The sequence below is a fragment of the Stylophora pistillata genome, chromosome 1, assembly GCF_964205215.1.
Source record: "Stylophora pistillata chromosome 1, jaStyPist1.2, whole genome shotgun sequence".
Classification (NCBI taxonomy): domain Eukaryota; kingdom Metazoa; phylum Cnidaria; class Anthozoa; order Scleractinia; family Pocilloporidae; genus Stylophora; species Stylophora pistillata.
In genome coordinates, this window is record NC_142519.1 from 8,625,579 (window position 1) to 8,647,617 (window position 22,039).

Genomic DNA, 22,039 nt, shown 5'->3' on the forward strand with positions numbered 1-22,039 from the left:
GACCAATTTTTCAGGAAAGGGGCCAATAAATTGAAAGCTGCAGAAGGAAAAATGCATCAGGGTACCAAGGAAAATTTAATTGATTAACTAATTAATTAATTATTTAATTAAGAAATTAATGTTAGAAGCCAATAACGCATTTCTGTGATCAGTGCTCTCAGTGTGTCTTGTGAGCGACGAAGTTCTGAAGTTCGTGCATCCAGTAGTAAAAGAGGACTGTTTCCCAAAGCGGATACACAGTTCACATAACATCCCCTTCTCACTTTCGTATTTCAACCAACTGTAGTCGTTCAACCACAGAGTATCAAACGTCTTCTCATAACGTGAAGAATTTGGTTTCTGTGTCTTATCAGTCGCTTCTTCATCAATTTCATTGTCTTTCGATTCTTTTTCCTCCATTTCACTGTCCACTGCTTCTTTGTTCGTCGAGTTAAACTCGCGATAGACCTTGTTGCCAAAGCGGGAAATCATCTTTTGCCATCATGAATATCCATGAGCACGTTCGATGCTACAGCATTAAGTCGAGGCTATATTGTGTCCAAGCTACTTGCAGTTATGACGCTGAATTATTCCACCAGGCGCTGATTGATCGAACGCGCAGTCCGCTATTTGGTGTTGTTCAGTTTTACACTGTAAAGGATGGCTTTTAAAATACTATGGCTGTGTTAAGCCTGCAACCGGTAAGAGAAAGGGGCCAAGTTGGCCCTTTTTTGTTTCTTGGGGGGGGGGGGGGGCCATCTCTGATTTCAACGCGGGATTCCCGCAATGGCGAGGTCTGGCGGAAACACTGCATTCCGATGGTATTGTTGTGAGGTAAAATTGGAAGTTGTTATTTTGAGACTTTCTCAGTTTAGCTTTTCGTTTTGTTAAGCCTTGCCTTTTGCGCTTACGTGTTGTTTTGGTAGATTTGTAGTTTTGATCTTTTATTTTTAGCGTGTACTTGAACTAGGCTCAGTTCGCGGATTTCCTTCTTACCGTGTCAGACATTTTAATTGTTTATTATAGCTGAGAATAATTATTTTCATAGGTGGTCATGTTTGGGTTGGTAAAACTGACCTTGGGTTTTGTACTCACTGAAGATCCTGTTTGTGCGTGCGATTCTTCTGCGCAGCTTGATCATTGGTTCCTGGTTCCTTGGTGCTCGCCAAGTGCTTCGGAGCGAGCCACCCAGTTTCCCCCACTGCAAAATAACGGATGCACTATGGAAACTCTCACGGTCAGCTAACCCAAACATGTCTACGGTTTTCCTATTTAATACGCTAGTACTCCCTCGCTAGAGAGAGAGAAAGGAAGCGTCGCTGTAGTAGAAGTCAACTCGATTGGAAAAGAATAGAAAAAAAAAAAGAGAAGAGTCTTGGTACCTCCCGTTAATTCGGCCGAGCGAGTGTTGGGGCCGAGCGAGTGGTAAAACCCCCAACAGTATATCAACTAGTTGGTTTTTCGTCCTCTTTATAAGCTTTAGAACCAATAACAAATCCAATCCAATCGTGACTCCAGTAATTTAATTTGCTCCGTTCAATTTTATTGTTTCTTCCATCTTTTAACGAAAAATAAGGTTTCGCTTTCGCTTTACGGAAAAAATAGAAATTGTACAATTGGAGGCAGGATTCGAATTTCATGAAAATCCTGATCTCGCTGTCCTCCCATGTCAAATTTGACACGGTAAGCTGATTCCCAACAATCTGTGTTCCGTCTAGTCACTGTTCCAGGAAGATAACTTGAGTACCCAGGATAGTAGCCAATCACGCGCTGAGTAGCGTGCACGTGACTGTATGGTGGGATGACATCCAGGATAATGGCTCTCTTGTCATTGGCTTGATGTGAAATGGACTCCGACTGGTCCAGTTGCACGTCTATGTAAAGTATGTTTCCATGGTAACTTGTTCTTTTCACGAATCCGCGAAAGTAAAAGTCGTCTCTTCTACGAGCAAACACGCGAGCTCCGACTGCAAGAGAAAATAATTTAACAAGCTATTATAAAAGAGCTACAGGCCTAGCCCTGATTGTTCGAACAATGGATAACAATATCCACCGGATCAATCTCAGTACATTTTGTTAACATTTATCCCGGCGCTAGATAGCAATTAACCTGTTGGATAGCATTATGCTCCCTTTAACAACTGAGCCCTGTGTTCTTACAGGAAAATTATCACAGTCTAAGAGTCTTGAAAATTTATCCCAACAATTGAAAGGCAAAATTTCCAATCCATTAATCTCTCTTATAAGGTCATTGTAGCAATCGACTTGGTATAAAAATTAAAGAGGTAATAGAACTGACATTTGTATGTTCACCTTGGTGAGTTGATGAGAAAAAAGGGAGTTTACGTAGCAAATTCAGCGTGTAGTTGTCGACTCTATGTCCTTTGTTCAAAGTAATTTCATACGTTTCCGTAACATTTCCTGAACAAAGATCGCCAGTCACGAAACCAAGAAGGTATTGTTCGCTCGCATTATCTTTTGGTGACGGTGCAATCACGCGATCTCCTAAGCTGGTCCAGTTGGGAGTGGTATCATATACTACTGCCGTGATGTCCTCGTAACTGTATTCAATTTCATTGCCGTTGTCTAGCGTAACAACAAATGTGGCGATGTAATTCTTTGTCACGGTACCTGGAGAATAGGAGGTGTCTGCTTGTCTTGCCAGAACACGTTTTCCTAGTGAAAAATGATGCAAAAGAATAAGATGGTTTAACTTAATGCTCTAACCATCATCAAGCTAATATTTGAGTGATTGTTATTACGACTTTTTTTATTTTCATTTTATCTAGTGTTCTATTTATTTACTTTTTTTATGGAAACTAATGTTGTTGATATAGTGGCCTTTTATTTTAAGCCAGTAAATCAACACAATATTTTTTATGTTTATTTGTGGCATTGAGAAATGTAGAGCAAATTAGAGCGCCGGATTGTGTTGTGCGAGAGGGTTCGAGTCCCGGCCGGACCAATACTCATGGTCTTAAAATAACTGAGGAGAATTTGCTACCTTTCTATAATATCAAGAAATGGATAGATATTCTAGTCTTCTCGGATAAGGACGAATAAATGGTGGTCCCGTCTCCTGCAGGGTTGGGAGTAGGAGACGTTAATTTCCCACGCACGAGATTACTGTGTGGTGGATGTCCTCCCCTGGGGTGTGATGGGTGGGTTTACTGGGCCCGCAGTAATTGGCGAAAGCTGTTGCGGTGTCCCTGCCTGTCGGCGAAGCTAATAAACTAAACTAAGGCAAAAGAACTTTGATGAAAGGTAATACTTATTCTTTAAATGACCCATTAAATCACATCGAGAATTCCAGTCAGCAATACGTGTTTTACCTGGATCAGGAGCAAAAATCTCCATCACGGCAACCAGCAATAGCACTATAATCCTGAGCCATCTTCTCAGAAAAAACATCTTACTACTAGTGGATGAAGAAACTGAACCCTGTTAATATTCATTTAACCGATGACAGGAAAAAAGATGTGGTGATCATAGACCACTTTCATAAATGGCTGCCATATAAATATTCTTTTGTTTAAATTTAAATTAGCCCTACTGGCCTCGCTTGAGATAATGTATTCTTTTGAATTTTGTACTGGAGAACGAGACCAGTAGGGCTAATTTAAATTTAAACAAAAGAATATTAATCTGGCAGCCATTTATGAAAGTGGTCTATTGAGATATGATAGTTTGTCGGTCAAGGTATGCTCAATGCATTTGAAGACTTTTGTTTTAACCAACAGGTTGTGTATCTAGCGCGATATCAATCGTATAAAACTAGTTATTGTTCTAAGTATTTGACGAGTCTTTGACGAGAGAAGGCTGAGTTAAAATATTTCAAACTGACGCCATTTCATACAGTTTGTTCGCCCCACACTTAAATTGTAAATTTGACTTTGGACCTTTTGCTACTCGCAGAAATTTCCGGAAAAGATCGGTGAAGCAGACCTAGTGGAGGTAGTTTAAGGAAAAGAATCCAGCTGCTACTGCTCTTAGGTACTATCGTCGGCGATGAATTTGGACCTTCATTTGATTAACGACAGTGATGACAAGGGATTTATTTTTGATAGACAACTGCTTAGACTGAACTTTGACTAACTTGATTATAATCAGTAAGAATTTTACAAACATTTAAAAAACGATAGCTATAATCTTGTCTTCTAAAAACTAGTTAAGGAGTAGAGTTTTTACTAGTTGAGTGAAATAAGTTCTCTGTTATAACTACTCAACTCCAACGCTGTGTGCTCGAGCTTCAATTGACAACAAATTAAATTAAAAGGGACTGTCTGGGCAAAAAGGCTACACCAGCATTCATGGGAAAACATTGAAAATGAAAGACTGGTGAAAAATGAAACACAAATAGAAAATACTTCATAAGTAGAGGCTGGATAAAACTCCTGGACAAAATTCTCCCAGCCATCTGGCAATTCCCCAACCCCTCGACATTTACAGCGCAATTCATAAAGTTAGTGGTCAGGGTAGATTTCTACGTGGCCGTATATCAGTAAAACTAGAAAATAATGTGCGTATTTGCTTTATATAGAGGTGCGACAAAGGGTAAAAACTTATTAAGTTTCAAATGAAATTGCACTCAAAGCCATGACTTTTTTTAGTTTTACCTGAGTCGGACAGGCAGGGTTTTAACTGTTTCTTACCTGTTTCTCCGACCTGGTTGACGTACAGAGCACATACTGTGTAGCCAAAACATTGATTCTCAATTACATAAAACCCACAGGTGTTTACTCAACATGATCTATTGCAATATGAAATTTGTTTGACAATCGACTAATAACACTCCAACGAAGTGAAGCGCATGAAAGCTAGTATTGATTTCTGAGCGGTGTGCAAGAAAAAGTTTAAAATCAATTAAAATTATCTCTTTCCTCTTCGCGATGGAAAATGGCATAGAAAGTTGAAAAGTGCACTTACCCTTTTAATTAATTCAAGGAGCACAGAGTGCAACACATCTTGTATTATTTTGACATGTTAAACTTTAGTAAATGTCATGTCTTGCGTTTCCAATGCTTTGAAGCCAAAGAACAGTTGGAGAATTCATCTTATTGGGAATACTTTTAGGCTACTGAAAATAGACACGCTTTCAAATTAATATTCAAAAATTATATTGTAGCGTCCTTATATGACTAATTTACTAGAAGACTGCTTTCTATCCTTCAAGCATTACAACAGAATCGATTTGGGCCGTATCTTAGGAACAACCTTTCAACCACAAAATTTCCTTGAAACGGTACTGTGCGAGCAAAAGCAGAAAAAAAGCAGAAAAAAATGTATTTATTTAGGAAATGATTCATAAAGCATGAGCAAAATTGATCAATCGAACGTTTTTGACGAAAAATAAGGATTAGCGATTAAGGAGAGAGCTTAGCGGCCGGCATTTATACGAACCAGATCGTTAACGTTTAGTTGCAAATGGAAATAGGAAAATTCTAGCAACACCGGAGCATTTGTGTGTTTGTCATTTTAGGTGATTTCAATCATTCCACGAATGTCTAACAAAGCATACTTAATTCAATAATTTTAAAGGCGATGAAATTAAAAACACATGGTGAGACGGTAAATAAAAAATTTATTTTGGCACTTTGGGAACGGGTGAGACTTTTTTCTTTAAATTTTCTTTCTTCTTCAGGACTTAAGAGGCTCTTTAAATTGAGAGGAACGTAACGTGAGGGGAAAAAGGCGTTTGATTCTTTGCAGAAAAATGTCTCTACTTGTTCAAATTGTCACTCGCCTCGCCCTGGACTCGGCAGGCCTGATGAAAAAGCGAAAACAACGCCTTTTTCGGAAGGTTGATAACCCTTTTAATTACAAAATTTACTTTTTTTATGAAAAAACAAATAGTTAGAGGCTGTACCTAATAATTATTCCATAAGCGCGCTCAGGGTATGACATGTTAAATCTCGGCCAACGAGGCGAGTAGCACCGAACTGGCTATGATTAATCTTGTATCCAACAAGCGCGAATGAAGTAATTGATTTATTTTAAAATTCTATTTAATTCTGATCAGAAAGTTTTAATATTTGAATCCTGTTTTAAGCTCCGCAGCGGTTGGCGCCTCACATTAGGGACCTTAAGAAACCACGACGACGACGCCAAGGAAGACTTCGATTAAAAAATGAATTTCTACTCTTAGTTAGAATTTCAAAAATGGCTGCAGGAGCTTACTGTCTCATACAGCGCCACGGCTCAACTTCAGCATGACGTATAAAGAAGCCGTTGAGTTCCAAATGGAAGTTAAAATAATTTGCCGTCGCGGTTTCGGTTCACAGACGACGCAAATTTTGGCGTTTTCACGTTGTTGTTTTGCATAGGACGGCTAAGAAATGTACAAAGTTTCAAAACGCACGTGCTGAGCTATTGTTCTGCCAATTAGATCTCTTGTTTTTTCACGTCCTCGTTGCCGTCGCCGTCGTGGTTTCTTAAGGTCCCTATTTCCATGTAAGGTGACTCGAAATATGAGTTGATAACTGGAGTCGAGTAAGCTAATGAAAGTACTATGATGAAAGTACTATAATGAAAGTACTATATTCGGCCTGGAAATTTTGATGAAATCTCATATCTCTTACTATCTTCAGTGCCGTCAATAAGGCAGAGGTCACATTTATTCTTAATTGATTACATCTTCAATTAGTTGATTATTCATTTATAGTCTTGTGTAGACTTGAATATTCGAATAATCCTTTATTTTACAAAGATCTGGTTTAACTGTACAAAAAAGGAAACAAATGTAAACAAAGCGAAGCGAAACGAAAAAAACTACAGTGAAAACATACTTACAAGATTTATGGACTCGAGGAATAAGTCAATAAACTAGTGAGAAAACAATCGAACATCCAAAACGAATTTTTGACCTCTGCAAGTACGAGCACATGGTTTATCCCATAATATTTAACAATTTAAATGACGTAATTGTACCAGTCCCACGCGGACTGAACACGAGAAACAAAGTAAACAATTGTAGAACGTTTTGTAACTTACATTTTGCATCTAGAAGCAAGTGGTGAGAAATTGTTTTCTTTGCACGTCCAAATTCATGCTCTCTTGTTTAATTTTATCATTCTTGGAAGGAACAAATTTCTTTGAAGAAAAAGTGTTTTCCAAGAGAGACTCGATACGCAAGGCCAGGGAAGCTTTTTTAATTATTTCAAGAGGCAACACTATTTATCCAGATGGCCTTAACGCTCGCGAAGAAATGTATTAGTTTCTAGTTATTTATCCAATTTACCATACCTCATTTCTATTTTTGCTCACTATTTCTATTTTTATTGTTATCTCATTGTCAATCAAATTAGTTTTAAATAATTCCGCTGTTACATCATACAGCTATCTATGAAGCATCACCCCAATTCTTTGTTAATTCCCACTGCACCTGAAGAAGGCTGGTTTGGCCAGCCGAAATATAGTGCTCCGTCTTAAAATTTACTTATCTACGTTGTATCGGTCTTGCCTCTATATTTATATTTCATATTCGTTATTTTGGGCCGATCACATCATCGCTGATCCAACGTACAAGAGTAGGAGTATCGTCCACGGTTACCTGCTGAACAGTTCACAGTTTTTTTCCTCCCCAGTCCCTCCAAGGACAGAGCATACCGAGCGGAAGGTGCTTGGGTAGAATTTGTTTTCCCAGCATACACCTCAAGCCGACATCAATTCCCAACTAACTTGCCTAAATACAGTAGTGGTTATTTTAAGAGTTGTACGATCGATCCTTATTATTTATCAGGATGGCCCTCAACGATGCTGAAGTTCGAAAGCAAGTACGTTTCCACATTTTTTATCCCTTTTTCCTGCATCTCGAGTTTTTCTGAGGTGCGGTTATCCGTAGTTGGACCTTAAAAGTTAGGTTATAAACACCTGAGTCGCTTGTATTTTAGATCGAACATATGATGGCATTTATAGAGCAGGAAGCCAAGGAAAAAGTAGAGGAGATCGACGCCAAGGTACGTTGACGTTTAAAACGTTTATTCCGTCTATTTCAACGCCTAAACTTTCACTATGATCCCGAATAGATTGTAATTATCAGCTGAAACACTTACACATTTACTCGGTGTTCGATTCCTTTCGACTGATGACGTCACAGTCTTTGATACGATGAGAACAGGCACTTTCTTGTTTGTGGCCAGCAGGTTAGAATTTTTTGATTGTGATTGCACTGACTTGAAATAAACCACAGAGTGTATACCATTCACCAGTCTTAAGCCTTAAAACTTGCCGTTCTTGCTTTCGTTGATGGTCCCCTTGTCCTTAAATGTCTTGACATTCCCATTGGCTCAAAGGGTGGATGTTAACATTCATATTCTCTAGATCTTCAACTACCTTGTCTTAAGTCACCATTTTCTTAAAAGTGTTGCATTTTCAGATCTAGATAAGCGTAACTCACCATTGTACTTGTAAAAGGCAAAATCATGTTTTAGGAATAAAGGCTGATAGTTTCGAAAGAAACTGTTTGGGGCTGCGTCGGTGGGAGTAACGAAATAATTTGGATATATCAACAAAGTTGAAATGGTAAATTGGCCACCGTAATGATTACAAAAGCTGACGTTTCGAGCGTTAGCCCTTCGTCGGAGCGAAGGAATAGGTTAAAGAATAGTATATCATAATAGAGGTAAAAGTTACAGTGGACTTTGTCATACATCTATGCCTCCCTTGGCCATATAATCCACTCACTGTTTACCAACTCCTGGCAACACTTTACAAATAAATGAATAAATAAATTAATAGTTTATTTAAAATTGATAATGTAGGAAGTGGTTGCCCAAGCTTCTGAGCTGGTGGCTCATGTTAAAAGCACTTGACTCTAGATCAAATTGGTATTTGGAATATTGGTTTTTGCAATTAGGGGTTACAACTTACCTTAGTTTAAAGGTTCTGTAAGACAAAGAAAAGGGTGGCATATCTTAGGCTTTTATCAAAAAAGGGGCTTTCCTTTGGGAAAGTCTGTTTATTCTGGATGCCTTAGCAAAGACTTGGAAACCTTGGTTTAAATTCCAAAATGGAAAGTATCACCCAATATGGTGAGCATAAACCATTCAATATCTTCTAATTTGTCTCTTTTCAGGCAGAAGAAGAGTTCAACATCGAGAAAGGTCGGCTTGTACAGCAGGAACGTCTCAAAATAATGAATTTTTATGAAAAGAAAGAAAAGCAAGTGGAGCTGCAAAAGAAGATGTAAGTGTAGTTTGGCTGTGTAGGTGATTTGATCATAGTTGGTGACAATTAACAATTATTGACCAAAGTTGGCTAGTGGGGGATATTTATCAAGCCACAAAATTTTCATCCAAACTTTTAGAGCTGTTGAGAATGAGCTATTTATGTTGCTGACTAGACATATTGTCTTACCATGATAGTACTGTAAGTATTTCTCTGGTCATCAAAATTTTCAAGAGATTGTCATTTTTATTTCTTAACTGGGCCAGTGATTAAAAAATCATAATACAGGATTTCTGAGAATCAAAATGAAGTGTTTGTAAGCAAATTGTACTTTAGTTTTTAATTAATGTATTTGGCTCAATTTATCCTTAATTCCTTTGTTTGTCTCTATGGCTCCTTTTTTAGTGTAGTACTTTAACCAAATAGAAGTAAAATGTGGAACTCCAAGACAAAATTGAACAACATAATGTGTAACATTTAGCTTTAGCTGACCTTATATTGTTAAATAATTTAATGTTGAATGTTTGGCACTGTTGAATAATTTAGTATTTGGATATGAAAGTCCACAAGATGAAAAGTTTTCTCTTCACATACACAAAGAACAATTACCTCAAAACACATTTCATATATTAGTCTTCTGCAATTGCTTAAATTGCAGCTCACCTGTGATGATCATGGCTTTATTCGATATATATTTTCTTGTAACATAATTTTGAGAACATATCTGTTGAAAACAATCTTTGCATATAATTATCTGTGTCTGTCATTGTTGATGTTTAGTCAGAGATCAAATCAATTGAATCAGTCACGACTGAAGACTCTCAAAGCACAAGATGATCATATCAAGGTAACTGCAGACTTTCTTGAAATATGAAGATGTATCATTTGGTGAAATCAGAAATTAAAATTTTAACCCTACTTGACTTGAGAGGTCAAAATGTTCTGCATGGTGATGACTTAAAGAACAATCCAGATTGAAGTAGAGGAGGAGAAAGATTGGGAGAAAAGAATACCTGGACTCATTCTTGCTATTTGTATCGTCAACTTCTGTTCAAATACAGCTACGTTTGCTGTTTCCACTAAAAAGAGAAATCCTTGGGGTATGTCTTAGGCGACCCTGTGGATGGATGAATATTACAGGGTTCCTACACTCCTTGAAAGTCCTTTAAAGTCCTTGAATTTAATTTTTTATTTTGAAGGACTTGAAAACCCTTGAGTTTAGACTCAGGTGCTTAAAAAAATTTTTAGAGCCCTGAAAATAAGTGCAGATGAGTCAAAGTTGATGTTTTCTTTTTTTTTTTGGTGTTAAAAGTGTAAGTTTCTGGCACAAATTGCAAAAACAGGTTTTGCTTTTAAATGCCGCATCCAATTATGATGTTTTACACATGATTTTTATATATTTTGTACCTTACTGGTGCATTGAAAATAACTATGGTTACTTAGCACATGATCACTCTGATGTGCGTGTTTGAAGCCACGCTTGTTGGACTTTTATCTGTTATTTTTTAACAATAAAGAGCATTGTTTTTTATTGCTATTAGCTCTTATTTGATACCAAAGGTCTTTGAATTGGGTTCCTGAAAAAGTGCAAGAACCCAGGCTGATATTAGTAATAATTATCTTTGTATATTAATTACATTTTGTCATGGAATTATTCAAGTATAGAGAAGCTACAAAACAATGGTGAAAAGTTCTGCACTGTCGATGTAAAACCATAATTTTATGTTTGAACATGGGAGGGATTATAGTGTCATATTTTTGGGTAAGACACATGCCATGTATAATGCCTCTGTCTTCCAAAAGGGTACAGACAGATACAAGCAAACTTTGTAGGATTCCTGAAAAAGTCCAAGGTGTAGTATTATTACTGTCCCCCCGTTCTCCCTTTCCTCCAATTAATTAATTAATGTTATGAAAACTGAGTTTTAAAACTCTGGCACTGTGGGTTTATAACCATTTATGTAATGCCTGCCATTACAGCTGCTTTGCTCTATTAAACATCAAGTGTGTTATCCACAGGTGTTACTTGATGATGCAGTTAAACAGCTTGGTAAGGTGACACAGGACAAGACTCAGTATTCACAAGTTGTCAAGGGCCTTATAACACAGGCAAGTGTGACATCAGCCAGTACTTGATAATAGATATGAAAAAATTATCCTATTTATGTTTGCTAAAGAATGAGTGCAGTTCTCATGTGATATGGGTGCAAATTTATAACACTAGGTAAGGACAAATTGTCTTGTAATCATTTGATTACCCAGTATCCATAGAGAATTGAACTTTTTTGTGTTTGGTATCAGCATTTTTGATGTTTTCATCAAAATATACTGTCTCCTCTAAAGGGATTATTTCAGCTCCTGGAGCCATCAGTGTCTATCCGGTGTCGCCAACAAGACCTTGATATTCTGAAGGTAGTACTCTTCACTTTGATTTCCATATATCTACAAATCCAGTCTAAAAGAAATATGATTAGAAAGGAAATGTGATTAGACTCTTAATTCCTTGAATTTCTTGTGGTTTTTCATCTTTGCCCAAAATTGAAGGTTTTTTTCAGAACTTCTTAGTAGTAAGTACTTGTTGTAAAGGGTTTTTTGTCATGTAAATTTGTGTTGGCTTTCAACAAACCTTGAGTCTGTAATTTTACAGGATTTTTTGCAATAGGGACTGTTTTATTGGCAACATGAGTTAAAATAAAAATTTAAATATTTTGGTTGATAGTAAGACAGATTTTTTCGTCTTCCAAAAATGAAGCCACTGTGTGGTGCAGTTAGAGAAAAGTTGCTACAAAGTTTGAACATACATTTGAGACTACCTTTTACACTGAATTTTCCTCTAACTAGTAGTGCAAAATATTGAAATCAAATGGGAATGAAAAGAGTCCATTTTACAGTTGCGTGCTTGGTTGTCAAGCCTTAGAACAGGAGTGAGGCTAAGTTAGTTGTTATGATACAAAGGACGCTGCCTTTCAAATGTAAATTACTTTGTTATAATGCTAAACAAGAGATTGGTCTCCATCACAGCACGGTCATCTTCAGCCTCACTCCAAATCAAAGGCTTAGCAACTAAGTACACAACTGTTCATAAAATGGCCTTTTAAAATATTGCACTTATTGTCAGTAATAAATTATCCTAATTTGCAGGGTGTAAAGGATGCAGCTGTTGAAGAATATAAAAAAGCCACAAAGAAAAGTGTAGAGCTAATCATTGATGAACAGACATTTTTAGGCTCAGACTGGTAAGTATGTTGTTTGATGCTAGAGCAGTTATAATCACATTTTCCCAAATAGGTACCTGCACACCTACTTGAAATTCCAGTCAAAAGGAGTGGCACTTACTAATCAAAGGGGGTGCTTATTTGAAACTATTAACCTCTATTGATTCTGCTATAGTTGAAGCTTGAAAAGTTATAAATAAAGTGGCAATAAAGACAGGTTTTCCTTGTATCCCTGCTATTTTAGAAAGTGATGGAGGAAAGGAGTGCCCCCTTGAGAGGAGCACTTGTTTGATGTTGTAGCCTACAGTTGGGGGGGGGGGGATGGGGAGGCTTATTTGAGGAAATACAGTAAGTTTCAAAGGTAACAGAAAACTGTGCCATCTGCTCAACCATTGATATGCAAGACTAAAACCAACCATGGCTTACATATAATCATGTGCCTCTACAGACTGTGTGAGCAACTACCTGTCTCAGTTTGCTTTGAATTGTTGTATACCCTCTACAAATTTACCTATGCTCTGATTCAATTAACCCGTGATACCCAAGCATCAGTATGAATTTCCTCTGCACTGTTCTTTATACACTTCCTATGGTGCTAGCAAGGAGAGTTTGTTTTAATGATCAAGAGCATATTAGTAGGAGATCATTTCTGTCATCCTTGTGACCTTAATGTGATTCACAGGTGATTTTGTAAGAAGAAATTACGTGTTAGTTATTCTAAGGAGTCAAAGGAAGGGTTCATAATGATTTCTTTGGTTCTTCTGTTGTTAAGGTTTTCATTCAGCCCTAAGCCAGGTGAATGACATTCATAGTGGTGCATACAGCATCAATTTTTTTTTCTGTAAACAGAAACAAAGTAGGCATTTTGGGTTTGCACCATGCATTCATCCTGCCTCATTTGCAAATTGCAACATTTGAACTGCATCAAAACATATAGAACTATCACATAGACAACCAGACTGTAAACAAGTCAAATACATTCATAATTTTTTTTGCAGGTTTGTATACATTTGTATCATTATTCTTATCTATTGCAGTGCTGGTGGTGTTGAATTGTTGGCAAAACAAGGACGCATTAAAGTTGTAAACACATTAGAGAGCCGCCTTGAAATGATGAGTAAACAGGTGTGTAATTATCTCCTTCATTGATAAGGCATATTAATGAATTTTTACACAGTTAATAGTAATAATTAAAAAAATTGTTTAACTATTCCTTTCATTGTTATTGCAGATGATGCCAGAGATAAGGGGGACTTTATTTGGTGCAAATGCCCGAAGAGCATTTTTTGACTGACTTCTTTTACTAGGCAGTATATACAATTTCTTGACCACAAGACTTTCTTCTCTGTATACAAATTTTCCTTTCCTATCCTTAGACCATGTGGTCTCCTACTGATAAGAAAACGTATGTAAACTTCTTTATGGGTGAAGATTCCTTTACATCTACATGTTTTTTGTTTGTTTGTTTGTTTTTTGTGGTTTGGGTTTTTTCTGCATTTGCTGGTTGTCAGTGATTTTATTCTTGTTTTCCTTTGTTTTTGTTTTTGTTTTTTTTTGCTTTTTGTTTTGTTTTGCAGGCCTTGTTTTAGTGAGAATTTTTTTTCAGGGGGGGAAGGGAGGGAAGGCAAAAGAGCCATCCCATGTTCTTAAATTAAATAAGACTTAATGATTATTGAAATAAACACAAATAAGAATTGAGAGTGCTTATCATGTACAATTTTAGTGCATAACCTGGATTGTCCCAGTTAATTTGTAGACTGGATTGAGGCTTTTAACCTGACCCATGCTTTCTGTTTTGCCCACTTGGCACAGAAAGGTTTAAGATAACGTCATTTCATATTAAGTGATGCCACTCATTTTCTTCCGTTTATTTTTATCTTATTACCTTGTTAAGATGAAATAATCTTGACTTCTATTTTATAGACTGTCAAAGATATCTGTTACATTATTCATATGAAGTTCTCTGGAAATTCTCATTGGACGGTTTTAAGCTTTCTCTGTCTCTTTTGCAAGTTGTAGAAACCAGCTACACTTTACCATTGTCGCGTATTTTGGACAAATCTGTGTCGTAACATCTTCAAGAGGGCAATTACAATACTGCACAGTAAAAAACACTGGTTAAATTACCTTAAGCCTTTGACAGAAGTCTAGTGAATTTGCAAAAAGCTTTGAGCCTTTAGTCTTTATACGAAATCTTTTTCCATTTTTTCTTTTTTTTTTTTTTTGGCAAGCATGAAGCTGATCCATGCCCCCAACTGGTTCGTGATCTTTCTTCTATTTACAATGACCATTTAAAGCTTTTTATAGTCATTTAGTTCATCTTTCTCCCACTTCAAATCCAATTATTTTTTCAGCCACTCCGAAGAAGTACACCATCTGGGCAATCCCAAACAGCGGTGCAATAACGATCATCCTGGGCACTACTCCTTTATAAAATGCGCTGATTCCTTCATTTACGTAGGTTTTACGAACACAATCCCACAGACCGTTGTACGCAGCCTCTCCTCCTGTTCTTATCACCTGGAGCCTCGTTTTTATCACATCCAATGGGGTGACAGCAGCACTTCCTATCATAGCTGGATTGAAACATCAATGGTTGTTAGTTTTGATCCTTAGTTGTATAGCTGGTCGCTAATCCGAAACTGTCAGCAAAGCTATCATTCTTTAATTTTTTTAGAACTTGACTGAACAATGCCCAATTACAACTGACTAGCTTTATGATTAAGTAAGTAAGAGGACTACATACATGTCCAATTTATTAAGTTGTAGGAATACAAGGAAAACCTGTTTCTTTTGCCATTTTATTTATAACTCTAAGCTTCAACTACAGCTGAATCTACAGGTCAAGAGTTTCTCATAAGCGTCCTCTCCATTAATAGTCTCCCTTGCAGCCCTTTCCGGCGTCGTCCCGGAAAGGGCTGCAAGGGAGACTACTCCATTTAAGCACCCTCCATTAAGCGCCCTCCTTTAATAAGCACTCCTCCTTTTAGCTGAGAAAACAAACTAGCGCCTGCTTGATTTTCTTGTTTTCAAGAGGCACTTAATTTACCAGAAAGTGAGTAGAAAGCAAAACTCATCAAACTCATCAAACTCACCAGCTGTGCAACCCGCCATCAAAGATTGTAGTGGTCCTGGGGCGTGACTGTGCGTCCCACCTCCCTGAAACTAGACAACGAACATGTAGCCAAGTCATTCGTGCGGCAATGGGTTTCATTAACTTATTTCCTTAAGAGTCAGCTCATGGTGCAATACATGGTCAGCTCACGGTGCCGTGAAACGAAACCCAAACATTGAGAGCCTGCTCACAGGCTAAACAGACGGCGATGAGGTCTTGAAGGCGACGGCAGACCGGTAACAGACTTTCATTGAAACCCCTTGTTATGTATGTCTTACTTACCTCAAGCCTGAGATAGGCAAACAGGGGAAAGTAGATGCAAGAAAACGGCACGTCCCTGGCGAGAAAAGCAACAAGAAACAGACAGCTTTGAAATTCTTTACGGTGGTCAATTTACTTTATCAACTCAGTTGATAAAACCAAAATTACCTTGTTACTCCCACCGACGAAGCACCAAAGTTTCTTTAGAAACTTACCCCTTTTGCGGTAAACTGAACACTTACGAGTTGTGAGAGACTAATCCACCATGTCACCGTCACCTGCAGAAGAGCCGTATTTGTTTGCGTTTTTGAGGGGAACTGAGGCAAGCGCGAAGTGAGCGCGTGACTCGTACTTAAAACTTGCCTCCGTTTGCCTCAAAACGCAAAAACAAAAATTACGTCTGTTCTGCAGGCTAAATTAATCATATCATCTCCAGAAGAAACCAAAAAAGAATCCTCTTCATCGCATATCAATACAACCCGGGAACCTTCTCAAAGTGCAAAATAATGAGAAAAAAAGAAAATATCAACGTTAAGATGATGTGTGACTACCAATTGTTTGAGCTCAAGTTTGAAGAAATGTTGCAGAGGATGGTGCAGAGAATTGATTTGCAGACCTTGGGAGTGAGAAGGCTTATTGAGCTGTCAGTGTTTGCCTTGCGCCTGATAAGGCCCAGTGATCATAACTCAAGATTTGTTCACTTGCTCTCTACATTACCTTAATAATGTAGCGCCAAGTCCTCTGTAAATGCCACCTATGCCCTTGCTCCTCATTACGTCATGCGCTATCCTTAGGGCGGATTGGGGGGGTGTGCTTGAGTTGGTACCGAACGTCCTAAGGTTCGAGCTCGCCGCCGCTACAGTTGTAGTCGTGTTGGCTATCCGGGGAGCTATTGGTAAAAAAAAGTAATGAAAGATTGCAGTTGTTTTGGGACCAGACTTGACAGGTTTCCCAACCTTTCAGTTTGAGAACGGAATCGTCCTTTTCAGGGTGAACAAATGTAGATATCAAACTGAGCTGGAGTCCCCTGTAAGTATAACATACCTGTTGTCTGTGATCCAGCTAACTGAAGCTGTATTTTGAGCATTTCCATCGGTGTAGTAATTACCACCTGGAAGGGAAAATAATGACGATCAGACAATTTAATGCTGAAATTAAGCCCACGACCAAAGGAAAGGGAGATTTTAGGCAAAGATTGCTCGCGATATGGGATACCGAGGGAGAATGGTAGCATGTACAAGGTTTGGGCACATGTTTCCTGAATATGAAGCATTTTTATAAGGAAATTGGACGTGTTATAAGATACGTAACGTCGGTTTAACTGAGCGTTGTATATGATACCGTAAACAGTTTTTGGCTCTCACCTGACAAAACCCAGCAGCTCCACCAGCGATCATCTCTTTGCTCAAGGGAAGGGTGTGTCTGAGATGTCAGTAGAGAAAAAGGATTGGACCAGCAAGACGGTGTAACAGCACTGGATTTGGAATTGTTTACTGGATTGCCGCAAATTGGACTACACTTTTCAAAAATAGATTGCTAAGGGTGACAAACACTGAAGAGGCAAGGATATTCTGAAAGGGTACACGTCGCTCTATCGAAAGGGCTAACGCTCGAAACCTCAGCTTAGGGACTCTTTACGGTGGCCAATTTACATGAAAAACTCGGCCAAAATTGTTACATGGGTAGGGAACGATGGAAAAGATTAATTAAAACGGATTGGAGAGCGAAATCTACTCGATTTACTCTTAACCCAGGCCTGTTTTTCAGATTTATCTTCAGAACTTCGATCATCGAACGATTTCCTCAAAACCTAAGAACACTATTAAGTTTATTTTTAGACTCGGGCCGGGGCAGTACCTTCTTCCACCATACATCTGTCTTAGCTGGTCGTTTACAGCAAGTTTCAATGCCTTTTCTGGGTTTATGAGTAACAAATTTACCCCCATGCCTGGATGGAATAAAAAAAATTTCAAAACGGGGTTTGATGGTTGAACTAGTGCCACAACTGAATGTTATTAAAAGTATTACAATCATCTTTAGACCTCCATATCTTCTAAGATCTTAAAACGTAAACTCCCTGACCTCTGCGCAACTGAGGGAGAAAATAGTATACCACTGGTGCGGTGGTATCTGAATACAGCACCCACAGTCACAATTTGGAACACAAAAATACGTAAAGTGATTGTGATGTTTCCTCGGTCAGAACTAACCTTTGTATAAACCTCTTACGCCCTCTGCTCTTGCCACTTTCCATAAACAGTCCGCTCTAGAGAAAAAATAATCGAAGGTAAATCTTGCCGCTTTTTAGAAGAGGACAAAAACCATCGCCGAATGCAAACTGCCCCAAAAACATAAACGAGTCGTAGGAATGCCGCAAAAAAGAAAAGACCCGCAGAGTAAATATCTTATTGTTCTCGCTATTTTGTAGCAGAAAAAAACTCATATCATATAAACATCAGCGATCACATAAAAGGATTTTGTTGCCTAGGGGCCGTGCAACGACTTAGAATCGATGTCACAGTTGAACTCGAGGTGAATTTTACAACAGACGGTTATTAGAACTGTAGAAAAACACTCCGTTGAGCAATGCTGATTAATGAGTTTATCTTCAAATTCGAAGTAGAAATCATCATGCAACTTACAGGTTTTTGTAGTGCTTTTGAGCCCCATGATGCCTTTGATCCTGTAATCTTGTTTTACACAAATCCAAAGGGAAGGTACACGAAACACCGACCACTCCAGCAATAGCTCCATTCATAAGTTTGGCTAAAAAGCTACGCAAAAAACAAAACAAAACAAAACAAAACAAAACAAAAGAACGCAAAACAAAACTTTTACTTGTTTACAGCGCCATGTTGTTTCAGTGTACTTTCGCACAATTTATTTTACAGACAAGTTGCACAATTATATATGACATGATCATATAAAATTGAAAAGAGGCTGTATGAACATAACATCAAAATGCCGATAAAAAAGTTGCTATTTTCTGAACAAATGCTCTGATAACCTCTTTGAACAAAGTGAATTACGCACGAAGTCACCAGTTTGCTTGTTAATTAGTTATACGATTCAGCAGGAGCGGGCTAACCTAATTAACACTTCATACACTTTCACACAAAATTTTTGTTTGGTTTCAAATTAAGTTTACTGGAGATTTCTTTTCCTATTGATAAAATTTTAATGAACTGTGCACAAAAAGCCGAGCCATGAATGAGCTTGTTGTCAAGAATCGAATTTATCAAATCTTGTTTACAAAAATAAAGAAAACTTTTTTGTGACTTTTCATACGTACACCAGTTGGGAATTTTTTTCGGTTGCAGGTATAAAAACTGAAGGCGTATATATGATGTTGAGTCTGTTGTAGAATCTTAGTTCCGACTAATTCTGATTCTATTACACAGCTAAACCGATATGCTTATCCTCAAATTTCAGTTACCACTCAGTTTCTCTTTTTAGCATAAAACCACTTGCTTGAGCTCGGGACTATTTTGACATGCGAGTTTTCTTGATCTTTCGAACTAAGTACACTTTGACAAGATGAATAATTAATTATCTATGTCAGTTTTTGGCTAAGTAAGTAATTCTGCCGAAACAGAAAATCAAGATGAGACAAGGACATGTCGATGAAAACAAATCAGGCAAAACGCATTCGTCGTTTTGACATTTCTGTATTGATTTCTGTGTAAAATTCGGCTGACTTAAAAAGTAGCTCGAAACAGTCAAATTTGTTGTTTATACAAACTCAGAGATTTAAAAATGCATGGCTTTTATTTTTTTTCCGTAGTATAGATCTGGTTTGGTTAAAAAAAACCTAAATTTTTTCGCGGAGTTCGTCGTTAAATCGAATTACCGAGATTTCATGCATTTACTTTCAAGTGAAGAATGCTGGTCGTCTATTTTGCTTGCAGACAGAGGAAAAAATCAAATTCGTTACTAAAATTGCAACTTCAAAGCTTACCTGTGTTGATTTTCCATATAATAGGATCAAACTTTGGGGCTGTGGACTGCGGAAGGTTGGCTTCGAGCAGCAATGATGGTAGCTACCACGACTTCAGCTTGCTTCGGTCTAGCAGCGCCGTCCTTCGCGCCGCGGTTGTTTTTGCACAGCCCAATGAGATTGCTTCAAAGAACTTGTGACGCCAAATTGGACCAATTAGAAGATGCGTTAGGTTCTGCTTCACTTTCTTAGCTGGATGGTCGAAGAACCAAACCAAAAAACAGCAAAACTAGTAAAAAAAACCTCGCGGAAACTTAAGCTTGATACAACAAGTACGGAAGAATATTGTTTGTGGCTAACTTCCATGTTTTTCAAAATTTTTCTTTTCCAGTTTTGTACTTCCTGTCGGATTACTTACTCGATCTAACTGACTTTTTTCCAAGAAGAATTCGTTCGAATTCGGGACAAAGAGTTGCAAAAACAAAAGGATCAGGTGTAAGTGCAATTGGTTTCATGTGACTTTTGTAGAAAAATAGGGAATTTAAGCAAACCACGACGGCGACGGCAACGAGAACTTGGAAAAACAATAGATCAGTCTAATTGGCAGAACAATAGCCCAGCACGTAAGTTTTAAAACTTTGATACATTTCTTAGCCGTCGTTTGCAAAACAACAATAACGTGAAATCACCAAAATTTGCGTCGTCTGCGAACGGAAACCGCGGTGGCAAATTATTTTAATTTACATTTGGAACTCAACGCTACTTTTATGCGTTATGTTGAGTTTGAGGTCTGGCGCCCTATCAGACAGTAAACACATGCAGCCATTTTTGAAATTCTAACTAAAAGTAGAAACTCAATTAATAATCGACGTCTTCCGTGGCGTTCCCGTCGTAACTGCCTAAGTTCCCTATTGTTGGCATCGTCTGGAAAAGACATGCGCAAACTATGTATTCCATCAGCGGTGGAACAAAACTTTTGCAGTGAAGCTCGAGGTGGGGCTGGTTTGTCGAAAAGGGACTGACGGTGACATGTCGAACAAGCGGGATCCCCGACCACACCCTCGTCATTTCCAATTCCAGAGGTTTGTCACCTAGAATAAAACCCGCGACAATTCTATTTTCACTCATTCCAGGTTTTCATGGAAGATATTGAAACTAAGCCAGTCACGCAAAAGTTAAAACTGAACATGGTCGACCTGTCAAATTTGATATAGATATGCAATCCATGTTTACGATATTTATGAAGACTAAACAAATTTACGACGGCGTATAAAAAGAGAAACGAATGATAAAGTTGCGGTTTTTTGAGGCTTAACGGCTATCGACCATGATACGTTTGCAACCAATAGATATTGTCTATGGACAAATGCAAAATAGTGGTTTACAAATTGTCAATGTTTTTGATCTAGGAAATTTGGCAACCGAACGGGACACAGTTAATTATTACGACTGTGATGGAAATAAAATTACAGGCGGCATCTGGCAAGAAACATACCAAATTGCAAAACATAACATTCCACCTTGGTTCACAACTTTACAAAAACAATGAAATAATTTGTTCTCGTCTGCATAATTATTTAGACCAGTGTGTTTCACATCATGAAGAAGTGAAGTCACTTTCCCAAAATGGCAACTTAAAAGAGCATGTTTTTACCAAACAGACATTACCCGGCAAAGAAGAACATCAAGAATCGTGACCTCAGGAGTAATTGAAAGATCACTGACTTACTTTACCTCTTCGTTCAGAATCGTCGAGTGTACCGGCCTTGAATAATGAGATAAAACTCTTTGATACGAATGGAGGCCGGAGCGATTTCGTACCTGAGATGCGTGTTCGGTTGACTGTGAAAATTAGAACGGACTGGCTGTGGAAAAAAAGCTAGTCGACATAGCGTTGTTTAAAATTTAATTAGCTTCAGGGCCTGGTCGTTCAGTTGTTTTTAATGATTTATTAAAATCCTTTAACTAATATTTAGCTTTAACTGCTTGCTGCTTAAGGGCTGATGCAGATTTTAGAATGCATCGCAAAAACTGTTGTTACCGTGCGGTTTCTTCACTAGTTTTCCCTTAGCATTTGGATCAATTATAGCTCCTGGTGAGTTAGAAGTCATAAAAATTGTCCAAAAAGAAAATAATGACACGGGGACCACACCCAAACAGGTCATGTCAATGAAATTAAATCTTTTGACTCTCAAGATGAGCTGCATAAGACTGCTTGCACGGCAGGTGAATTTATTTCTTAGCGGTAAAATGCATTTATACGCACACTGTCAAATGATCTGCACTTGTACTGAGTGAGAAACAGAATACACGTGCAGCAAAAATGGTGCAAAGTTCTCATCTTAAATACTTGTATCGCTTACTGAT

The 22,039-nt window shown here is 37.9% G+C and overlaps 3 protein-coding genes across 4 annotated transcripts; 1 reads left to right on the plus strand and 2 right to left on the minus strand.

Annotated features, from left to right (window-relative positions):
• Positions 1 to 1,485: 1,485 nt before the first annotated feature.
• LOC111326767 (uncharacterized) lies at positions 1,486 to 4,653 on the minus strand. The gene is made up of 4 exons (XM_022930845.2): positions 4,632 to 4,653; positions 3,312 to 3,397; positions 2,293 to 2,655; positions 1,486 to 1,946 (listed from the first exon to the last, which is right to left on the minus strand). Exons 2-4 carry the CDS (start codon positions 3,388 to 3,390, stop codon positions 1,570 to 1,572), a joined length of 819 nt encoding a protein of 272 aa, XP_022786580.2. The 5' UTR covers positions 3,391 to 3,397; positions 4,632 to 4,653; the 3' UTR covers positions 1,486 to 1,569.
• Positions 4,654 to 7,594: 2,941 nt separating this feature from the next.
• On the plus strand, positions 7,595 to 14,057 carry LOC111326741 (V-type proton ATPase subunit E). The gene is made up of 9 exons (XM_022930817.2): positions 7,595 to 7,751; positions 7,869 to 7,934; positions 9,053 to 9,162; positions 9,925 to 9,991; positions 11,164 to 11,253; positions 11,488 to 11,556; positions 12,286 to 12,380; positions 13,397 to 13,484; positions 13,591 to 14,057. Exons 1-9 carry the CDS (start codon positions 7,719 to 7,721, stop codon positions 13,651 to 13,653), a joined length of 681 nt encoding a protein of 226 aa, XP_022786552.1. The 5' UTR covers positions 7,595 to 7,718; the 3' UTR covers positions 13,654 to 14,057.
• Positions 13,891 to 21,558, minus strand: LOC111326740 (mitochondrial glutamate carrier 2). 2 transcript variants are annotated; one of them, XM_022930816.2, is made up of 11 exons: positions 21,407 to 21,558; positions 19,694 to 19,924; positions 18,378 to 18,509; positions 17,946 to 18,001; positions 17,593 to 17,683; positions 17,100 to 17,157; positions 16,780 to 16,846; positions 16,453 to 16,624; positions 15,757 to 15,811; positions 15,455 to 15,524; positions 13,891 to 14,935 (listed from the first exon to the last, which is right to left on the minus strand). In XM_022930816.2, the coding sequence occupies exons 2-11, from the start codon at positions 19,708 to 19,710 to the stop codon at positions 14,676 to 14,678; spliced, it is 978 nt and encodes a 325-aa protein (XP_022786551.1). In that variant the 5' UTR covers positions 19,711 to 19,924; positions 21,407 to 21,558; the 3' UTR covers positions 13,891 to 14,675. The 2 variants fall into 2 exon arrangements, with proteins under 2 accessions (XP_022786551.1, XP_088612820.1); XM_088756694.1 differs by having other exon boundaries at positions 19,694 to 20,763; positions 21,407 to 21,544.
• Positions 21,559 to 22,039: the final 481 nt, after the last annotated feature.